The sequence below is a fragment of the Sinocyclocheilus rhinocerous genome, unplaced genomic scaffold (assembly GCF_001515625.1).
Source record: "Sinocyclocheilus rhinocerous isolate Xijiao unplaced genomic scaffold, SAMN03320098_v1.1 scaffold889, whole genome shotgun sequence".
Lineage (NCBI taxonomy): Eukaryota > Metazoa > Chordata > Actinopteri > Cypriniformes > Cyprinidae > Sinocyclocheilus > Sinocyclocheilus rhinocerous.
The window spans coordinates 2,484,981-2,506,378 of NW_015638024.1; the positions used below are offsets into that span (position 1 = coordinate 2,484,981).

At 37.1% G+C, this 21,398-nt stretch overlaps 1 protein-coding gene across 4 annotated transcripts in view; it reads right to left on the reverse strand.

Moving 5' to 3' along the window:
• LOC107749481 (protein NDRG3-like) overlaps window positions 1-21,398 on the reverse strand; it is a 37,432-nt gene that overhangs the window by 1,633 nt on the left and 14,401 nt on the right. For 3 of the 4 annotated variants that reach the window (XM_016564652.1, XM_016564651.1, XM_016564653.1), the window contains exons 2-15: window positions 17,787-17,858; window positions 15,259-15,291; window positions 4,593-4,698; window positions 4,387-4,507; window positions 3,893-3,955; window positions 3,619-3,679; window positions 2,349-2,435; window positions 2,005-2,061; window positions 1,777-1,880; window positions 1,627-1,692; window positions 1,498-1,549; window positions 1,364-1,411; window positions 1,166-1,201; window positions 996-1,047 (exon numbers count right to left, since the gene is read on the reverse strand). In XM_016564652.1, coding sequence (XP_016420138.1) covers window positions 996-1,047; window positions 1,166-1,201; window positions 1,364-1,411; window positions 1,498-1,549; window positions 1,627-1,692; window positions 1,777-1,880; window positions 2,005-2,061; window positions 2,349-2,435; window positions 3,619-3,679; window positions 3,893-3,955; window positions 4,387-4,507; window positions 4,593-4,698; window positions 15,259-15,291; window positions 17,787-17,843 — 943 coding nt within the window. In that variant the 5' untranslated portion in view covers window positions 17,844-17,858. Of the gene's footprint in view, window positions 1-995; window positions 1,048-1,165; window positions 1,202-1,363; window positions 1,412-1,497; window positions 1,550-1,626; window positions 1,693-1,776; window positions 1,881-2,004; window positions 2,062-2,348; window positions 2,436-3,618; window positions 3,680-3,892; window positions 3,956-4,386; window positions 4,508-4,592; window positions 4,699-9,229; window positions 9,458-15,258; window positions 15,292-17,786; window positions 17,859-21,398 lie in introns of those variants that run through there. The other variant, XM_016564654.1, reaches the window with a different exon arrangement.

A 21,398-nucleotide genomic window follows, 5' to 3' on the forward strand; every position in this document is an offset into this window, starting at 1 on the left:
AAGCAAAAAACATGCTCTTATATATCCTCAGATGATTATAAATATTTTTGGCACCTAAGCTAATTAAAGAGGTCATATAAATTTCTGTTTATTTTTCCCTTGAGATTCACAATGAAGTCCTCATTAAGTTCTTCATAACCATTATCAAGTTTCACTCTAACTTCCAGTTCATTGTCTGGGACCACCATGTACGGCTGCCACCCCCTAGTGGGGGTCATGATGAACTTCAATTTATTTACTTAAAAAAAAAAAGCACTTTTTGGACCTGTTTGGAAGTTTACTGTATGTTTTTGTAGCACAATGATCTCTCTAATTTCAAGACTGAGCAAAATTAGATTCCTCATGGCATGACCCCTTTAAAAACTCTCTAGAGCTTTAATGGCTTAATTTAAAAGCCTGGAATGAATGTTACAAGCATTATGCTCTTGAAAAGCCACTGTTGGTCCAACTCCTGTCATGATGTAAATTCCTGCCTGATTGGAACAAGGACTAAACAACAGTGCAGAAACGAAACAGCAAGTATCTTTGGAGGGGGAGGTACAGGGTCAGAGAGAGGGTGATATCTTTTCACACAGAGCGCTGGCAGCACATTGAGCGCTTTACTGGAGCGGCAAAACCTGTCAACAAATATGTGAGGAGGGCTCATTCAGAGAGCATTGCGATGTGGCGCACGTCTGTAGTTTGGAAGGAAAACTAATCAAAACACAGTGCGTGGGAAGACTTGCTGAGTTGTGTGCGGTAAAAAAGAAAGAAGGAAAGAACCAAAGACAGACTCCCTGAGCCGGATTTGTCTTAATAAAAGATGCCCATTAGTCATGGTGTTGTGCTGAATTGCTAATTAGCATAGCCTAGCGTCTGAGAAACACAGATAAACAGATTGCATGTTTATAGAGAAAGCTGACCCAGATTGCGCTGCAGATTAAACAAACATCTGAAGGCAGATTCACAGGTTAGAAAAAAGTCAAACGTTAAGGTAAACTGATAAAAATACTCACTGTATCCCATTCCCTGGACAAAGTATTTGAAGGCTTCGGCCAGCTTTCCAGGCTGTTGGGAGATTACAGGTCATTATTACATTATGTGTATGTTGGTGAAGATAATAGTAGGGGCATAGGTGTTTAATAAGATGTTTAATATCAAGAAATAATGATGGAACAAGACTAACCTGAACAACCTGAGGCAGACCGCCACAGTCAGCCATCTGACATAGAAAGAGAGAATAAAAATAATGTATATGGTGAATAGAGATACAAATAACACTGTGAAGAATGTGCAGTTCACAATGTACCATTTCAGGAGAGCAAAATGTTTAAAGAGGTAAATGCTGAAATTAGGGTTTTGCAAAATATCCATGTCATCTTACCTTCAGCAAAGTGGTCTTTGTTGGATTTAACCTAGAGTTGCATTCAACCTGTAATATAAAATATTCAACAGACTTATAATAGTGAAGGTCAGAGCAACAAAGAAGAAAAACTGACCTTGTACTTGGAAACTTACCACAGCCTCCACAGCAGGGGAAGTGTCTCCAACCACCAGCAGAGAAGGGCATCTGTACAGGAACAAGCAGTCGTTAAAAAAACAGTACACTATGACATGACATGACATGACATAAAATAAAATTCTTACGTCAGTGTCTTCACTGTATTCTCATTGAGACCGGCAACTGGCCTCTCGATTCCAAGGTCTTGACGCCTATTAAAACAATCCCCTAATTTAAAAGGTTTGCCAGCATAGGTAATAACCATTATAGACTATTTTTAATGAAATGCCACTCACGCATTGTATGAGCCACAGAAGAGGGCCAGGTTGTCCTGGTTGATGTCCTGGGCAATGTGCAGGCGGTATGTCTGAATCAGTTCTTGGTTGTCAGTCAGCTCCTCCTAATTGATCAGAATAACAAATGAAAAACATTGTGTTAAATGAGAAATAAAAGCCAGCTGGCTCTCATGGAGCTCACAAAGCATTATGGGATTGATTGATATAAAGTCAAAGGGGTTTACTCACAGTGCTGAAGTGATGAGCCATCACAATGTCCACGAGATTGCTAGTCCACCCAGTGAGCTAGAAGGGAATCAGAATAATATTGTTGTGGGGTTAATATCATAAATTGTGTGTTTTTTTAAATAATAATAATAATAATAATATTATACACACACACACACATAAACACATACACACACACACACACACACACAAACACATATTATAATTGTAATTACATATTATATTGTAATATACATATTGTTAAATATAAACATTTATATTATATTATATTAAATATGATGAAATGCTGTATATTCAGCTATAGAATTACAGAATCATCATGTTTGTTCAAATTGTTTACTGACCTTAGAAGCAGCCCAGTCTATCCAGCCCTCAGCGCAGGGGTCCACATTGATCAAAACCAGCCCCTCCACCAGGGACGGCTGATTCAGCTGCAGACAGAGCAAAGGATATAGTCTTTAATGAGGATGACATGTGGAGAGTGGTTTAAAAATGCATGTAGTCATGGTAGAAGAGGAGGTTTTAGCAGCTGGACTCAAAGCGTCTCTCTTCAGCACCCACTGCTGCTGCTGACTGTCACTGACATTAATCTTTCAGTGTATCAGTCTATACACACACATAGGCATAAAGGATGAGAGAGCAAGGCAAAGGGAATGACACAGGGCACTTAGCAATGAGTAAATGAGAAAAGAGAAGGGATCTATTATGGGTCGTCTTGCATAAAAAGAAATGCTGAATATATTAGGCTCGTGAGTGTGTCAGAGATATTTAGACTTTGATCAATAGCTTCATATGCTTGAGGCTGCAGTGCATGCAGTATAATAACAGTCCTGCATTCACAGCCTCTGGGGCCAATGCAGTTTTGCAGCACTATTTTGACTTAGCTCTAAAAGGGCAGGTGGGGATGATATAAAAATATGTGATATAGCTGTTTTGATATAGGCCTTGTACACGCAGTTAAGCTTTTGCTGGAAAATTATGCAGTGTTCAATTTTTTAGGTAGTTGCATTATAGATGTAAGACAAACAGTTATTTTTGTAATTTAAATGTGATTATTTCAATTATTATTATATTAAAATAAAAATTGTAAGAAAACATTTAATTTAAAATAAAGTAACAAAAATGTTATTCAAAAATATTTTGTAAACGGACCGGTGAAAATTTTGTAGGAAAAGTAAAATTTGAACTAGACATGACACAGCAGAAAAAAATCCTTCTTGTTGAGCCATGCAGAGGTACTTAATTTGCATATTGTAACATTACAACCCAGAGAGAGTTTAAAATACCTCTGTTGATAGAGTTAACTAATAATTTATCTCCAGTAGTTATTATTTCTTCTTAGCTAATGCCAAATGGGTTAAACTGTTGGCATCCATGTTCCCTGTTTACACCAGACGCCAAAATGTTGCTATGGTTATGCTGATGGGTTTGGGGTGGAATTCAGTATTCTGTACACACACAGAATACTAATTTAGGGGATTCAGTCCCGTAATAAAGAAAGGAAGAATGAGTAAGCGAGACAGAGACAGAGAGACACACAGACAGACAAGGCTTTAAGACAATAAAATCAAAGTGATGCGAAATGAAAAGCTGTAAACTGTCAAGAGAACTCACAGCAAAGCAGGTTAAGATGTACGCTCCTGCTCCCACACCAATGCCAATCACGCTGTTCACCCTGCAAACGGACACACACACATCCTGTCTCACCTTCAACAACTGCAGTATTTCATCAGAGAAATATTGTAATTCACTCAATCCATGTTCTGCCAGGATGAGTCCTACAGATACAGTGATGTCCTGCACACCGCAGGTTCACACACAGACCTCACTGATTGATGTGGTAGAATGTAATGTATTACTAATGGACCAGCTTGACTTTGTTACTCACTTCAGCTGAGTCAGGACTGAGGGTAACATCTCTGCCAGCTCATCCATGGTGGGGTATTGGTACCTGAAGATCAACAGACAGAAAAACAGGATTTAAGGGAATTTTGACAATGGCTGCATATATATAGTAGGCATGAAACAGTATGTGAATACAGCAGTATGTCCAAATTCACAGTATTCATAAAACTATAGGTGAAAAGTACTTGGATGACTTAATACTTTCAGCCAGATTCTGGGCACATCTAATGAACGATTATTATCCCATGAGGCCACGGGAGTGGATTTGTGAATGGCAGTGAAGCAACGCAACTGACATTGGTTGGTCACATGACATCGACAACATGGCGAATGTAGTACACTGCATTTATAATACACACATTTATACTATATAGTACTTTTTAACAGTGGCGAAGTAATAACTTATTCAAAAGAAGCACCTACTCAGAGTATTTAATGGCAATATTGCCTCATTGGTTGTGGAGATGTACTACTCACCCTGTGGGAAAGGGAGGAGCTCCCTCCTGCTGGCCAGGGGCGTCCACGTGCACAACGGCAAAGTGCTGAGTGATCTCCATCATGTCCTCAAAGTTAAACAGCGTGTTGAAGCAGGACTTGTCTGAAAACCAACCAAACACCGTCATCATCCAGTTCAGATTTATGACAAGTATAAAATTGGTTTGTCATTTGATTTTTTCACATACGGTTGAGGCCGATGTCATGGTAGGTCAGAATGACAGGACGGTTGCCTTTAGGGCTTCCTCTCATAGTCACATGGAGCACACCGTGGGGCGTCTCAATGTCATGCTCCTGGAACAAAGAACAAGAGTTCGAATACACAGATACAGACAATAAAATCTCTCCTTAAAACCTCCTCAAGCTGCCAGGAAATGCTTGAGGATTTACTATGCGACTAAGTGAGTGAAGTGTTGGTGCTGCTGCTTTCAGGAAGCACGTATTTGTGTAGTAAGTGATATCTCCCATGACGAGACTCAGGCAGATGGCTGTAGGATCAATAAAAAGATCTAGAGGGAAGGCCAAGCAGCTGCACAGAGTCACGATTCAGTTCCACCACACATCAGTACTGTTGCATTATGGGTATGTGCCTTAGAAATGTTTTTTCATTGCAATATACACTGATTTGAGCAGCTGGTTTATATATAGAATCCCTCAGCATTCAATTAACAATCGAAGACCAGTGAAATGATCATATGAATTTATCCAGTGACTCATATTCATTGCTTAGATTAAATCCATTGGCTTTATGTAAGTGATCTAAATCCAGAGCTCTAATGCTCTATTATAAATATACATCAAAATCGAAAGGATGAACCACAGACTCTTTATACTTTAATTTCACTCATCACCATCCAAATCTGTTTAGGAAGTAATCCAAAATCTGTAATACATCCTTCCAAGAGCCCAATTAGTGCAGTAATAATGTCGTTTTTTTTATCCTGCCATTAGATATAAAGGCAATCATACACACTCACATACTACACTACCATTCAAAAGTTTGGGCTCAGTAAAGATTGGTTTTTAAAAAGAAATACTACTTTTAATAAGCAAGGATGCATTAAATTGATTTCTATTTTAAAAATATCATCAAAGTTTACAGAGAAAAAAAAAAATCAGTTTCCACAAAAATATTAAGCAGCACAACTGTTTTTTTTTTTAAATTGATAAAAATAAGAAATGTTACCTGAGCACCAAATCAGCACATTAGAATTATTTCTGAAGGATCATGTGACACTGAAGACCGGAGAAATGGCTGCTGTAAATTTAGCCTTGCCTTCACAGGAATAAATTATATTTTAAAATATACATAAATAGCAAACAATTATTTAAAATTTTGATAATCATTTACAATCTCACTTTCAAAGATTTTTCTTTTTCAATAAATGCAGCCTTGGTGAGCATAAGGGTCTTCTTTCAAAAACATTAGTCTTACCGACACCAAACTTTTAAAATGGCAACATATGTGACAAGATGACCTCTAAACAGAAACACCTTCCTTAGATAAAATCAACAAAGCTACTGATGTGTACAGCGTCCGGATGCTTCTGGAGTCATCACAGGGAGTGGCTGCAGAACTGTGGAGAGTTACAATACCATCATCCTGACCGTATGACTTTGCAGAACTGTAACAGACTGCAGCCCTGAGTCTCAACAGTCCATTCGCTGAACTGTCTGAGTCATATTGTACAAAAAAATTAAAAAAGCAAAATCGCTGAAATCACACGAGGTTACTGGCAGTTTGCTTTTATTTATTTATTTTATTAATTTATTTTTGAGGTAAGTAGCAAGTAAACTAGAAGCTGTATATCACAATTTGCATGGACAGAAATTCTCATTAAAGTCGTAACATTTTCCGCCATTTTTACAGTGTGAGTCGGTCTATTATTTTTAATAATATATTTAAAATAACCCCACCCCTAAATGAAATGTAAAAACAAATCTTTACAGATTGGTCGCTTTGCATGTCAGGCATGTGATCACAATGTGCACACTGCCACAAATCAAAAGTCTGGCTATGTGAGACGGTGCCTTTCCTCACCATACAATCCTTTAAACCCAAATGGCCTAAACCAAGACGAAGCAGCCATATGCCTGAGAAATTAGAGAGATTCCTCTACAAGAGGAGAGATTTCTCTAAGAAAAACTAATTAAGATATTAATAACACACAAAAGGCGCACGGACAGAAAGTCTCAGATCAATTTCTGCTGACATAAAATTGAATTGTTTTAATGTTTTATTCACTCTCTATATTAACTGAGGGAGATAGGGCTGTTGTCAAGAGGAAAGACTGGTAATGTTGTCTTGGGCCTTGTGTTGAGGGGAGCCAACTACGGTCCTGGTGGTCCTGGATGGAGTGACATGTTCAGTGATGTATATACTGACGTCACAAGGTTGGACTATAGGTGTGTGTATGAATATATATATACACACTTAAGGGAGCACTTGTGTGTGTATGTGTGTGAGAGAGAATTGTGCACATCACAGCTTCCTCTGCATCAATAATAGAATGAGTCACAGCAGAGGGACACACAGAGATGAGATTAGAAAAATTAGCTTCTATTTCGAAACTCTTTATGTGAATTAAAGTCACATAATTGTGACTGGCTATTCTTTGCTAATATGATTGGGTTGATTATAATACCTTACTTGCTTTGTGGGCATCTCAAATGTTAAAGTCGGCATGAAATGGAAATTCATCCAGTCTCGTTTCTAAATGCATGTGACAGATCTTGTGAATGATTAATCCAAGCATATGTTTCATTAAAAAAAAATCTCTTAATTTTTAATTAAAATGTCATAACCAGATTTTTAGGTGAAAAGGGCAGACTTCTCTTTGGTGAAGTTTGCCGGACTTCTCCAATCATTTAGAAGCTTGCATTCAGATCAGGTCCTGGCTCTACATTTGTTTCTTTTTCAATATCTGTTTTACTGATATATTAATCATTATATGGAAGAGAATCTCTGTCGCTACTTTGGTTTCATCTCAACTTTTGTCAAACATTGACAAAATTCCGCAGACATACATAAAATGAAGACAAACCAAAAATATTGATGACTCATTCTGCACTACACAAATTTTGTCTGATCAAATGCTCTCTGGAGACCGTCCTGCAACTGCAAGTAACAAATCAAATTCATGTCTGTGATATTAACTAAAACCTGGCATTCATTAAATATATCCCATTCAAATTAAAATATGCTTAAATAGCAAATATATCAATACGGGAAAAATAAAACTGTGTCAAATGATTTTATGGGGTCTTTAATATAATACTTGCTTATCTCCATATGGGTAAAGATAAAAATGGGCAGTTTTTTTTCATAATTGAGTCGTGCATCCTAGAAGGCATTTTGACTGAATGAATGTCTGGTGTTTGCCTTTAAAATCAGTTGCACTGGAACGAATCCAAACATTTTCAGCTCTCGAGGACATGTACGATCAAGGCCAAAGAGTGGGAGAGTCTGAAATGTAACATTTAAAAAAAAAAGTCTCTCCTGTTCACTCTGCCAAACACACTCTCAATCTTCCAGACACATACACACACTTACACTCTGCACGTGGGTCTAGAAAGTGTGGGAGATACTGGAAAGAGGAGCAGAATAGGAATGAGCCCGAAAAAAGAAGACAAATTCAAAGAAACAAATAGTGATGTAATATCATGATCCCTGACTAGGTCAACAAACGGCTGTAGAAGGTGATCTAAAATCTGAAACCTACTCATTACAAACCATAAACGCACTAAAATATGATTTGATATCAAACGCTTGCATCATCTTCCTCTCTGTGCTCTTCAAAAGAGAAAATCGGACTAGGGAGCACTGAAACTGCAGCCTACTTGTCACGATCAAAAAATGCAGATTAAATATGATGTTGGTTTGACTAGTGAAATTCTTGGTATTTTCAACTGGGTAAAGATGTTTCCTACACCCAGACAGTGCTATACCAACTGACATTGAAGGAGACACATTTCGCCCAATATTTAAATTATTATTGGACTAATATGGGTTTTTAAATGGTTGATTCTTAAATAATTCCATTTAGTACCTCTGTATCCTGAATATGTGGCTATATTGTTGGTTGCAGACGTTTAAACATAAGGGAAATGACAATCAAAGCAGCTTTCTCTTGGGAAACAGAGGCGAAGCCAAGGTGAATGAATGAATGAATGAATACAAGCCAACAGTCTCAGTCTTTGCCCCCCACCCCCGCTCCCTAGCTAATAGCATCAATCACACACCACAAGCCTGAGAGCCATTACACAGCACTAACCCACTAACTATTACACACACACACACACACACAGATCCTAATACACACCATCCATACTAGAAACACACACAGTAAATACTCACTACCACACCCTGCTAGTAATGCTTGTGTTTTTAAGTGCTCCAAATGTCCTTGATTTGCTTGACCTATTAGACTGCTTGATGATCATTGGGAAGCGTGCCATATTTAAAAGATTGATTTTTTGGACAATTCCTCGACTGCACCAATTTATAATTTCAGTGACCATCATGTACATTTGAAGCCCCTGAACTAGAGATCTCTACAACTAACAGTTTAGTCTCAGAATGGTTTAATCTGTGGTAGGTAAACAAGCCAAGAGGCACATGACTTGCATGACTAATGCAATAAAACCCACATCCCTCATTGGAAAGAATCACATATACTGGCACATACATCAACCACGACATGCATGCACATGCAAACATTTCTGCAAGAATATCGATGCTAAAATACTCAGAAATCAGGATTCAGGAATCAGTCTTGGCTGTCAGTTGTAGCGGCCTCTCTTACACACACACACACACACTCACCACTGCATCTCCAGTGCACGCATTCTGCTCCACATCCAGAACGGTTGACATGTTTCCACACACGAGACAGTGACAGGTTCAGAGAGGAGACAGGAAGAGATGGGAGGATCCACGAGAGAAACACAGAGTGGCTGAAGGAGGGATGGAGGAGAACGGACAGGGAGAGCAGTAGCTAGGCAGAGATCCAAGAGGGAGGGGAGAGAGAGGAGGAGAGAGAGGGAGATAAATGAAGAGAGGAGGTATGTTTTGAGAGAGAGAGAGAGAGAGAGAGAGAAAGAGAGGGAGAGACGGTTGAGATGCAGAGTGGGGAGGAGAAAGAAGTGACTGCGGTTTGTGCTGGGGAGGCAGTGCTTGCTCATGCATACGGCAGCGCTAAAAGAGCCCTGCTCTGATTGGACGAGGGGGAGTCAGGTGGGCGGGAGGTGGCAGGAGCAGGGATGAGAGGGGTGGGGCAGACACAGAGAGGGTGAGGATGGAATGATGCTCTCCACTGCACTTTATTATTTGTTTTTGGGTGGGGTCAACTGGTTCACTTCTCAGATTCAACAAAAGAAGAGATGCAGAGAGATTTGACCTTGCAAATTAATTGATCTAGACTAAACATATTGATTAATGATTGGTGATTATTGATTATATTAATTATATTTATTCATGGTAGTGGTTCTCAACTGGTTTCACATCAAGTGGGGGTAAACAATTAAAACAACGACTGATTATCATATAACTATACAAAATGCCCTTACAATTTATTAATATTTCTTTTATTTTTGTGTACGGTGCGTACATTTTCAAGATTAGGATGTCAATGTTGGAATGTAAAATGTTTTTTTGACATCAAGATATTATATATTCAAAATGATATATTTATAAGAATAATAACAATTATATACATATATAAATGTGTGAATATTCAAAACAAATATTCTTAAGTTTGCAGCCAGAAATGAGCTAAGTCTGTCAAAACCTTCCAAAACTTCTGTATGGGGACATCCTCAATTGTAAAAACAGCATAAAAATAAAGTAAAAAATAAGTTTTCTGTTAGGGTTAGGTTATAGTATTTCAAACTAGTTGTATATAAAAACAATATCTAAGGAACGTCCCTGTTTAGATAGCTAAGCAAATGTGTGTGTGTGTGTGTGCACAAACATGTACACTATGTATTTAAATGTACTGTATATGTATACATATACATATATATGTATACATATACATGCAATGCATTTACACTTGTGACCCATTCATACATTGTGACTCACTAGTTGAAAATCACTGATTTACAAACAAACAAAAAAAAAACTTAAATGCGCTATCAAATCAGTGTAACAGCAAGAACTAAATCTAACATCAGTTTCCTTGGATTTATAGTAATGTTTATTTTTTCATTTTCTACCACTGCAATAAATAACCAAGGTTGCAAGGTTGCCTTCACTTAAGGCATTATGACATGCAGCACGTCTGTGACCCAGCAGAGGTGCAGTGTGGTATCATCTGTGCGATCTCTCTTTATGGATCTTGGTCTCTGATAGGTTATTGATCTGCCTTCCCTCCATTTATCAGTAGATGAGGCTGAAAAATTGTTTTTCATACAATAAGCCTCTTTGTCGTTCCTCAGGGGCCACCGTAGACAAACACAATCGGAGTAGTAGTAGTCAGGGAAGGGAAATAACTGAAGCTGGCAAAAGAATTCAGCATTCGTGGATTGGAATTCAACACTGCGTTATAAAGGTATGTAGAGTCTATTTGTGTATCAGACAGTTAGCTAAAATGCATTAGTTGGATAACTGAGACTGCACAACACAACAGATGGCACAAAATACACACTGCTCTTGCCATCTATTTTACACAAAAAGTCATACAGCAAAAGTACTCAAAGGTTGTATTACTTATTGATGTACCTGCAGCTTCAGTAATAAATCAGATTGTGTTAGTCACTCTTTCCATCTCATTGAGCAGTCTTGTGGAGTGTGCTGTACCCGAGTGACCTTCAGGCAAGCATGTGCACATCAGAGGGCAAAATGGACAGACACAGCCTCTGAAGGCCTGTCAAGATTAACTACCAAGAAACTTAAGAAACAGCAACATATAATTTATAATAGAAACAAAACGGACACAGTAAGGGAGAGAGGTCAATATGATTGTAGACATTTGGGCTACATTTTTACATCACTATTTGATAGCTGAGACTGATAGAAGGTCACTAAGAACGGGGGATCAGAGATTAAATATTGTTCTAAATAAATCTTTTCTCCTGGGAAGTGGTCTGTTGCTATTTCAGATTATTTTGAATATTATCTAAATACTGACACTGTATTGGAGTCAAGCATATGACTTTGCTTACTCTGAGCTTCTGATGCCCTCTATAGGATGAAATTGTCTCTGAAAAATGATAAACCTCTCGTGATGACTTGCAGTATTCACACAGATGCTTTAGCTATTTAGCTTTAACCTTTAATTACTGGCTAAGAGCTAAAAGAAAAAGATTGTGTGTGCGTGTGTGTATATATATATATATACACACACACACACACACACAGTACATATACATATTTGATATATACTTTTTAAATGTACATAAAATACATATATTTTAAATGTCTCAATTGTCTCTAGTGAGCCAAAATTAATAAATAAATTAAGAATAAGAATCAAATCTGAAATACATTTATATGAATTAGAAAATTCATATAAAAATCCACAGAATAAATCATTTCTTAAAAATTGTCAAAAAATTCTTCTTAAAAACACCTTTTCTTGGATTATGATAGTTTTAACATATTATACGGTTCAATCCTTTTCTTGGATTATGATAGTTTTAACATATTATATGGTTCATGTGACGTCACAGTGCTTTATCGCTGCCATATTTGTGTTTGAGTCACAGCTGCACGACCCGTTTCAGTCAATGATCACAGCAGCCACAGCTACCAGAAGAAGATCAACGAAACACTCCCAGAAGGTTCCCAACAAGGTTACAATATGCTCGGGATATGTTGTGCTGTTAGCTGTATAACAGTCGTCAGAGAAACCCCGAACTACAATTTTATTTGATCCCAAAGGAGTTAGATCGGTGGAATAAATGGTCGGCTTCAATCAGAAGGGACCACTGGCAGCTAACGTTAGGGTTGCCAACATCAGAAAAGGAATGTAAGGGAAAATAAGGGACAATTGTGATTCTTTATAGGAGAATAAGGGACAGAATAAAGGACACTAAAATATTTGTACTGTACCACATAATGTATGTAAGTATATATAAAAGGTGTATAAAAGGTTCTAAAAATAGTCACATTTGTTTTGCTTAACCTATTTATGTAGAATTATTCTAAAAATAATTTTAATGTTATACAAAAACAAAAAAAGACAGTCAGTAAAGCATTTAAAAAAGCGCTGCATTTTGGAAGTTCAAACTCAGGGGCACCATAGAAGTCCACTATATGAAGAAAATTCCTGAAATGTTTTCCTAAAAAAAACGTAATTTCTTTATGACTGAAGAAAGAAAGACATGAACATCTTGGATGACAAGAGGATGAGTAAATTATCTGTACATTTTTGGTCTGGAAGTGAACTAATCCTGTAAGGATGGCGTCAATATTGCCATATCAATTTGAGACGGATTCAGACCCCGAGAATATTGAACAAGAGGATCGCGCAGAACCTTTGCACGCACGGATATTGCAAGACATATTAGAGTGGTAACGTTATTGTTGTCATTTTTTTTATTTTTGGCTAAATCACGTTTTAGATACGATGTCAACAACCGCTTAAAAATAGCTGCATTTATTATGTACAGATAAGTGCAACGGTAATATGTATTATGTTTATTGACGCTACAGCAGCTCTTCTTCGTTTTCTCTGATGCGCTAACTCTGCAGCAGCACTTCTTCGTCGTCGTCTTGTCTGATGCGCTCACTCAACCAAGCATTCTAACCACGACCTTGCCCCTCCCCACCCCCCAACCATTTGAATTTCCGTAGGCGGGATTTATTTTAATGATATTCTAATGGGCCGCTTTGTGACATCACAAACCCCGGAAAAAACGAAATATCTCCCTTTGCAGTGGACTTTGAGATTTGTAACTTTGTAGATCTTTTTTATGCCCAAACATACACACTACACACTGACTAAAATTCAAAAAGTGAAAAAGCATAATAGGACCCCTTTAAGAATACACCGGAAGTAAAAGACGTCTTCCCTCAGGTAGATTGCATGTTTTCTTGGCTTGCTGGATGTTTGGCTCATGATCAATAATCACATTGTTTGCATTCGCTCAAACTAATTTGCCGAAATGTGAAGTGGGAGCGACCAGCCGGTAGAGGATTCTTCAAGGTCTTAAAGCCTTCCTCGAACGGCTACGCTCGCAAATAAAACAATGCTTTGTCCAAAAAGAATGATTAATTATCAATTGTGCTAAATTAACATTAAATTCAGATTGTGTAGTAAGCTAGCTAACGTTATCTTGTTACACTAATTGACTCAAAAGTGCTTTGAGCTGATGTCAGTTTTATATTTACAAGTAATCAGCATCTTACATTATTATGGGCTAACTGTTACACTTTCTGTACCCATAGGGTCCTAAAAATACAATCAAGTTCAAAGCTCAGTGTGGAAAATGGTAGTAAAAGGTAATTTATTATTTTAATATATTATCATTTATTAAATCTCATTTAGATGTGCTGTGTTCGTTGTCATATCGGACACAAAAATGGCGGCAAGCATAGCGGAAGTGACGTCTTCGGTACCCATGAATAATATATATTGTTTTGACTTATTTATTTTCTACAGATTTAGACTGAAAGTTTAAATCTATAAGCTCTAAACAAATGTATTCATTTAAGAAGTAACAGTAACTAAACAATGAGGGCAATGCAGTTTTAACAAAAAAAAGTTGAAATGTTGACAATTATAAACAAAATTTGGGACATAAAAGTAGCGGTAATAAAAAAAAAATTAAATGCAAATTTGTCGTCTTCCAAATTCGTTCAATGCACTGCTTTGGACAAAACCATATCAAGACAGAATTGGGAAACATAAGCATTTTCCATAACAAGCATTCAATCTGACTTAGAATTTCACCTTAAAACTATAAGCACTGGCAAACCATTTACAGACTATTTGATTTTTATCTTCTGGCTTTTTGCACGATATTTTAGGTGGATGGTGAGAGAGATAGACTGCATTTCCTCTCTTTTCACCAGCAGAGAGCAGTCACACCTAAAACGAGAGCTTCCTCACGCACATGAGGTGCAGGTTCTGCAGCATCAGTGCTTGTGTGAGATTGGATTGGCTGGCCTGGTGTCAGCCCATCACTGGACTAACACTTAATGTGTGTGAGCTCCTGTATAGAGGCTTGCTGAGTAAGGAATACTAAAGTCACTATAATGTAGAGCAAGTCATGCCTGAGTCTCAGCATGCTCACTGCAGGCGCTATATTTAGCTCATCTGAGACCCCTGCACTGAAAGAGGAGGATGTGATCCACAAAGAATGGTTTTCTCATTGCTAAAGAGACATTAAAAAAACACATCAGATATGAACTCATAAATTATGTATACATCTAAATTATTTCAAGATGTCAACCACCATCATATCATCCATTACTCAACAGAATGGATAATGATCAATGTGGATAATCCTGATATGTTTTACAGGAAGATGCATTAAGTCCAGAGTACCTTCTCAAATTAGAACAATATCGTGATCATCGTATTTTCTTTTAAATGGATTGATTTCCACTAAACAAAATCAGTTTATGGCCGTCTGAGCTGATACAGAGTCCTTGAGTGAAAAAGGTAGAACACATAGTAGCATCAAATCACAGATTCTAAAATTGAGGTTTATTTCAACATCAAAATGTGATGTTTTTCCCAAAATAACTTTGATATTAAAATTTATATTAAAAGGTTAAAAAAACAAAAATAGTCATTATCACACCACTTGTCTGTTTTAGCACACACAAACCTCTAATGAGCATCTAAGAATAACTAATTTTTATCTCATCCACCAAAGAAATTCTTAAACGAAGTCTTATCTTACCTGACAGTCAAAGTCTTGGAAGTTTTGAGAGTTCTGTAGGAGAAAGAGATGACATTTGATTATTCTACACTCATTAACTTACATAAAAATGTCTAACAATATTAAATTTTCATATCATCATATCATCAATTATTCTCTGTCCAGCTTCTGCTGCTCTTTATATTGAAGCCACTAGGTGGAGTAAGAGGTCAGTGAGTCTCTCCAGTTCAATCGTTTAAAGCAGGGGTCTCCAAACTCGGTCCTGGAGGGCCGTGGCCTGCAGAGTTTAGCTCTAACCCCAATTAAACACACCTGAACCAGTTAATTAAGGTCTTATTAGGCATGCTAGAAACTTCCAGGCAGGTGTGTTGAGGCTAGTTGGAGCTAAACTCTGCAGGACACCGGCCCTCCAGGACCGAGTTTGGACACCCCCGATTTAAAGCAATGGTTCACTGAAAAATGTAAATTCTGTCATAATTTACTTGTTGTCATGTCATTTTTTTAGTGGAAAGCAGAAAATTAAGACTTGGCGTTTGTGCATAAGGTGCATGGACAATTTTTATACCACTTTTATGGTGCATTTTTGGTGTTTTATGGAGCTTGACAGCCGGTCATTACAAACTGCTGCTGTGTGGCAAGAACTGCATAACTCTTTTTTATTTCAAGAAAAAAAATAAAAAATAAACAGCAGGTTTGAAACAACATATACATGATAAAGTCCAACATTATTTTTAATAAATTACCCACCTGCAATTGTAATGAAATTATAATTTTGTAGTAATATTGTGTTTTTGTCATTTTTAGAAGTTTCATTTATATATATGTCTGTTAAACTGAATTAAAACAAGAAATGTTGCCTGGGCAACTAGCTGAAGTTTGTTTTATTTTATTTAAGTTAAAGTGTTTAAGGAAATGTTTTTTTATGGCTTAAGTTTTAATTTCAGTTTTGTCTTTAAATTGTTTAAATATTATCTCAAAATATTATAAAATTAGAAATTACAAATACTTTCTATTAAGCTGACACTATCTTTTTCTATCCAACATTTGTTTTCTGTTAGATGTATAAACCAGAGGGAAAACATAAAATAAAATAAACATTTCCAACCAGTATTTCAAAAAAAACAGCAATTTGTTTCATTCATTTCATTCATTAGTTCCAAGGGAGATGAAGCCACCCATAAAAAGTTTGTCCCTCGACTTAATTATAGTAAATCATACTGGCGGCCTTACTCAACGCTAATGGGTGTATGACATTTACATTTCTATTTTTAGAGTTTCTGAAATGGATGTTGTGTGGCAAAGAAGGATGGTAAGATTTAAACTGACAAACCCTGCGGATGCCATGAAGCAAATTCCTGCCATCAGGGGCTGCAGGAAGAATAATAATTATTATGGAGAAGACAGAAATATCTTTTATTGTGCAGAATTTTTTTGCACCTCAACCCCACCCGTCCATTCTTTTTCTATTCCTGTCCTTTCAATTTTGTTCTTCCACTTTTTCTCTCTATCTAACAACCATTTCACTATTATTCCACCCCATCCACCTCTTTTCCATCTCCATTTGTTTTCTCTTGCTACAGTAACACCCACATGAAATATTCAGTTTGATGAAGTGAAGGCAGACACGGGGTAGAGAGGAACTTTGCTTCAGATAGAGGAAAACAGAGACCTTGAACACGAGGAGACGTGTGTGAGAGTGTTTTCACGTGGCATAGATGTGTAACACGAGTCGTGAGACTTGACGTGTGCATGAGCATCACTATGGTTTACGCTGTGTAACTAGTGATGAGCTCTGCCGTGTCTATAGGCTTTTTATTGTGTTAGATCTTGCTCCTCATACATTTATGCGCATATACATCAACAATGGCTCAAGGTCTGGCTGCAAATTCTGCTGATTTAAACTAAATATCTAGCTGACTTATAAGACATATTTAAGAATTATAACAATTGATTTGATAAAAATTGAAGATTGGATTGGAAATTGCAAAAAAAACTAACTGCAATAGAGTTACATTATAGCTCATTTCCAGCTATTATTATTTTTTATTATTATTATTTTGGTCAGCTTATTAAATATATCAGTAATTTGTATCCATAATTTAATTTTATATTGGCATTTATTCATGTATTTACTTGAATCAGTACTTTAAACAATACATATTTTTAATTATTTATATGACCAAACCTCAATTTCCATAATCTATTATTCTAAAATGTAACACACACACCAACACCAACACCAACACCAACAACAACAAAGTACTAATACTAATAATAAAATGTGCACCTTTTGACTTCCAGGGTATATAAAAATAGGGCATTTACAAGATAAAAGAGGTGCATGTCATGCAAATTAGACCAAAATATCACTATAGCTTGTTCATGATTGTGTATATGTACACAAGCATGCTAGTGTGTGTGTGTCTGCATACCAGTCGGATGTTTCTGATATGTTTATCTCACCTTGTAGAATCATGCTAGTGTGTGTGTGTGTGTGTGTGTGTGTGTGTCTGCACACCAGTCGGATGTTTCTGATAGGTTTATCTCACCTTGTAGGTCAGCAGAGGCCTGATCTCAGTCAGCTGAACATCTTGTAGCTCATCCATCTCTGTCTGTCTGCACTACAAAAAAAAATAAAAATACACACGTCATGATCAACACTATTTATTATTGTAAATAAAAATCAATGTGTACACTGTTTTAATTGAATGCAATCTAGTCTAATAAAGTCTAACATTCCCAGACACATTGCGTCACTTGTGCAGCAGACCTCACCAAGTCAATACAGAGGCCTTCTATTGAATTTCTGCTAATAAAACACGCTTTGCAACGTGCTTAGCAGAGTTCTAATAATTTCCTCACCTGTAATCAAGTGTAAGTGTAGTCACCCTTTTATTTTTAATTAACCTGGAAGACCTGAGATTGGGTATCAGACCACAACAGCCTTTAGTCTCACACACACACACACACACACACACACACTCATTAAACAGTAATAAAAGCTGAGCGCCAAAGGAAATGTCTCTACAATTAAATCGGCTCTTTTTAGTTGCCTTGGGAACAGGGATGTTTTGATGAAAGGGTACCTAGCAAATATATAAATGTTACATGATTCTGGTCTGCGATTAATATTCCGAAGGTCGAGAGGTAAGCAAACATGCACAATGTACTTAAAACATCAGTTTCTATTTATCACTCTTTCTGCAAAATCGCTTTTTGTATTCATTACAAGGACTGAGACAGGAATGATCACGCAAATTGTTTGCAAAAACAGCTAATAAGTGGCTAAGCAAATGAAGCCCCACTTTATGATTTTTTTAAACGTCTATCCAAGGAGAGACCAACAGAAATATGATGTATGATCGAATTTTCAGTTTGAATTCGAATAGGACAAAATACTGACCTAGATGCTACAAAAATGTGGCATTTGGTATGAATGAGGTGCCTACAGAGATCTGCTGAGCTCATGCTGTAAAGTGGAATGACATGCTGACGTGGCTTAACTCACTTCCACTAGCCTCATCTGTCTACTGTCACAGTCATTCTGACCTTCCTGACTTTGGGACGGGACCAAATAGGCTGTTGCAACTGTAATACATTCAAGAGACTGATACATAGGGACCACCATCAGATAAGTCAGACATGATCTGATGACATGCAGTTTATGGGTTTAAATAATTTTATTTAAGATTCAGTAAGTAGATTTTTTTTTTGAAAAAAGTCTCTTATGCTCACCAAAGCTGCATTTATTTGATGAGAAATGCAGTAAAAACAGTTAATATTATGAAATATTATTACACTTTCATTACACAAAACAGTTTTCACTGAATTTCTTCAGTGTCACATGATCCTAGAGAAATCATTCTAACACTGATTTGGTGCTCAAGAAACATTATCAATGTTGAAAACTGTCTAATATTCTTGTGAAAACTGTGATACATTTTTAACAGGATTCTTTGATGAATAGAAAGCTGAAAATAACAGTATTTCAAAAAGAAATCTTATAAATGTCTTTACTATCACCTGTGATTATTTAAATATGTCCTTGCTAAATTACAGTATTTATTACTTTTAAAAAACTTCCTGACCTCCAACTTTGGAACAAAAGTGTATGCAAGTATATTTTCCATTCTGTTAACGTTTTTCATCATTATCAAGCACCTTTTTGCTTTCAGTACTTTGTTGTAATTTGATCTTTGGTTTGACAAATGAGTTTTTAAAAGTGCAAATACCCATGTCTTCAAATAAAGTGTGCTCATAAAAAGGTGCATGTACAATAATGAGCAAAGTCCAGTTAAAAATAGATTTAAAAGTTGTAAAGCAGCTCCCCTTATTGCAAAAGGTCAGTGCCTTTCATCAATAAAATACCAGAGCAGCATTGAAAACAAACTTCCTGTCACAATACACTATGGAGGAACGAGGAGACGCTGGAGAATACTTTAACAAGACTTTAATTCCATGAACCAAGGGAGACGAACTCAGGAAGACGTTTAACAGCAGACAGAGAACTCGGGACTGGGAACACTTTAAGGGTCCGCTGTTCTGTCACAATACACTATGGAGGAACGAGGAGATGCTGGAGAATACTTTAACAAGACTTTAATGCCATGAACCAAGGGAGACGAACTCAGGAAGACGTTTAACAGCGGACAGAGAACTCGGGACTGGGAACACTTTAAATACACAGAACAGGAAGATGGGATGACAAGACACACCTGGGATCAATGGAAATTAAACATGGGAAACACCTGGGAAGAAATCAACATAAGAAACACCTGGGGAGCAAGACACAGACAAAACATGGAACAGTCTGACACTTCCATTACATAAAAAGCGAGAAAACTACTAGCACATATTAAGAAGTGAAAGCTTAGGGGTGGAAATCTCCTCTGCAATCCCAGCAGCAAATCCGGGATGAAGGGCATTAAATAATATTTAGACAAGGAGTGACATAAAAAGAAAACAACAAATGTTCAGCATGCCTGTAAAGATTTGCCATATTGCCCTCCACTTCCGCTCACGGTCCACAAATTTAGGCCGAGGGCAAAGGCCAAACTGCACTCATGAAATCTGATTGTAATCCCAACATGGAGCTGAAAGACTCAGCTGGAATTATCAAACTTATTTAAAACACTGCCAAGATTAATGTCAAGATTTCATATCAACAAGATAGGACTTGCTTCCCTAACCCAAATTAACTTCCTCACCACATTATCGACTGCAATCAATGTCATCTTCAGTTTTCACCCACTCTAGTTGAGCATTCAGTGAAGTGTAAAACTGTTGCCATAGAGACAAAAGGGCTGATGTTTATTTTCAGAGAGGGCTCCCGAAGGGACGGGAAGGAGTAATGAAGACTCAGAACAGCAGACCAAGGCATTAGCTGACACTCAAAGATACCACAGTTCATTTATTTTATTCCTCACATCAGGCTTTTCGGAGTATAAATGTAAAATCTACTGTGGGTAAAACCCCCAGCTAAAATCCTTTTCACCATCTTCCCATGTGTATTGCATAACTATGCCGTCCAAAGAAATGTGACTCATGTAAAAACACTTCCCAGGGTTCCAGTCTATTATTTCACTGAGATTTGTCCGTGCAAATGTGAATCTACACAGCTGCAAAAAAAAAAAAAAAAAAACCCCAGATAAAATGATGAGAGCTAGGAGTCAGATAGAGCATTGCTGAATCAATTGCACAGATAAATTGTCTACAAAAATCATCTTTTAGCCCCGACAAGCTAAGAGTAATCATCTGCATTTAAATTTTCATTGAACTGTTTCACTATAATATTGATGGAAACATGTTCACTAGTCATGCTCCATATACCCTGTTAATCAGTCACATATGGATAAGGAGGCCCGCTAAGATACTTCAGCCCACACACACACAACCTTGTATACCCTTGAGGGGCTTTCCCATTCATCTCTGTTAATTCTTAAAGGGTTAGTTCACCCAAAAATGAAAATTCTGTCATTAATTACTCTCCCTCATGTCGTTTCAAACCGGTAAGACCTTCGTTCATCTTCGGAACACAAATTAAGATATTTTGTATGGAATCTGAGAGCTGTCTGACTCTGCATAGACAGCAATACAACTGAAATGTTCCCAAGTCCAGAAACGTAGCAAGGAGATCTGTAAAATAATCCATGTGACATCAG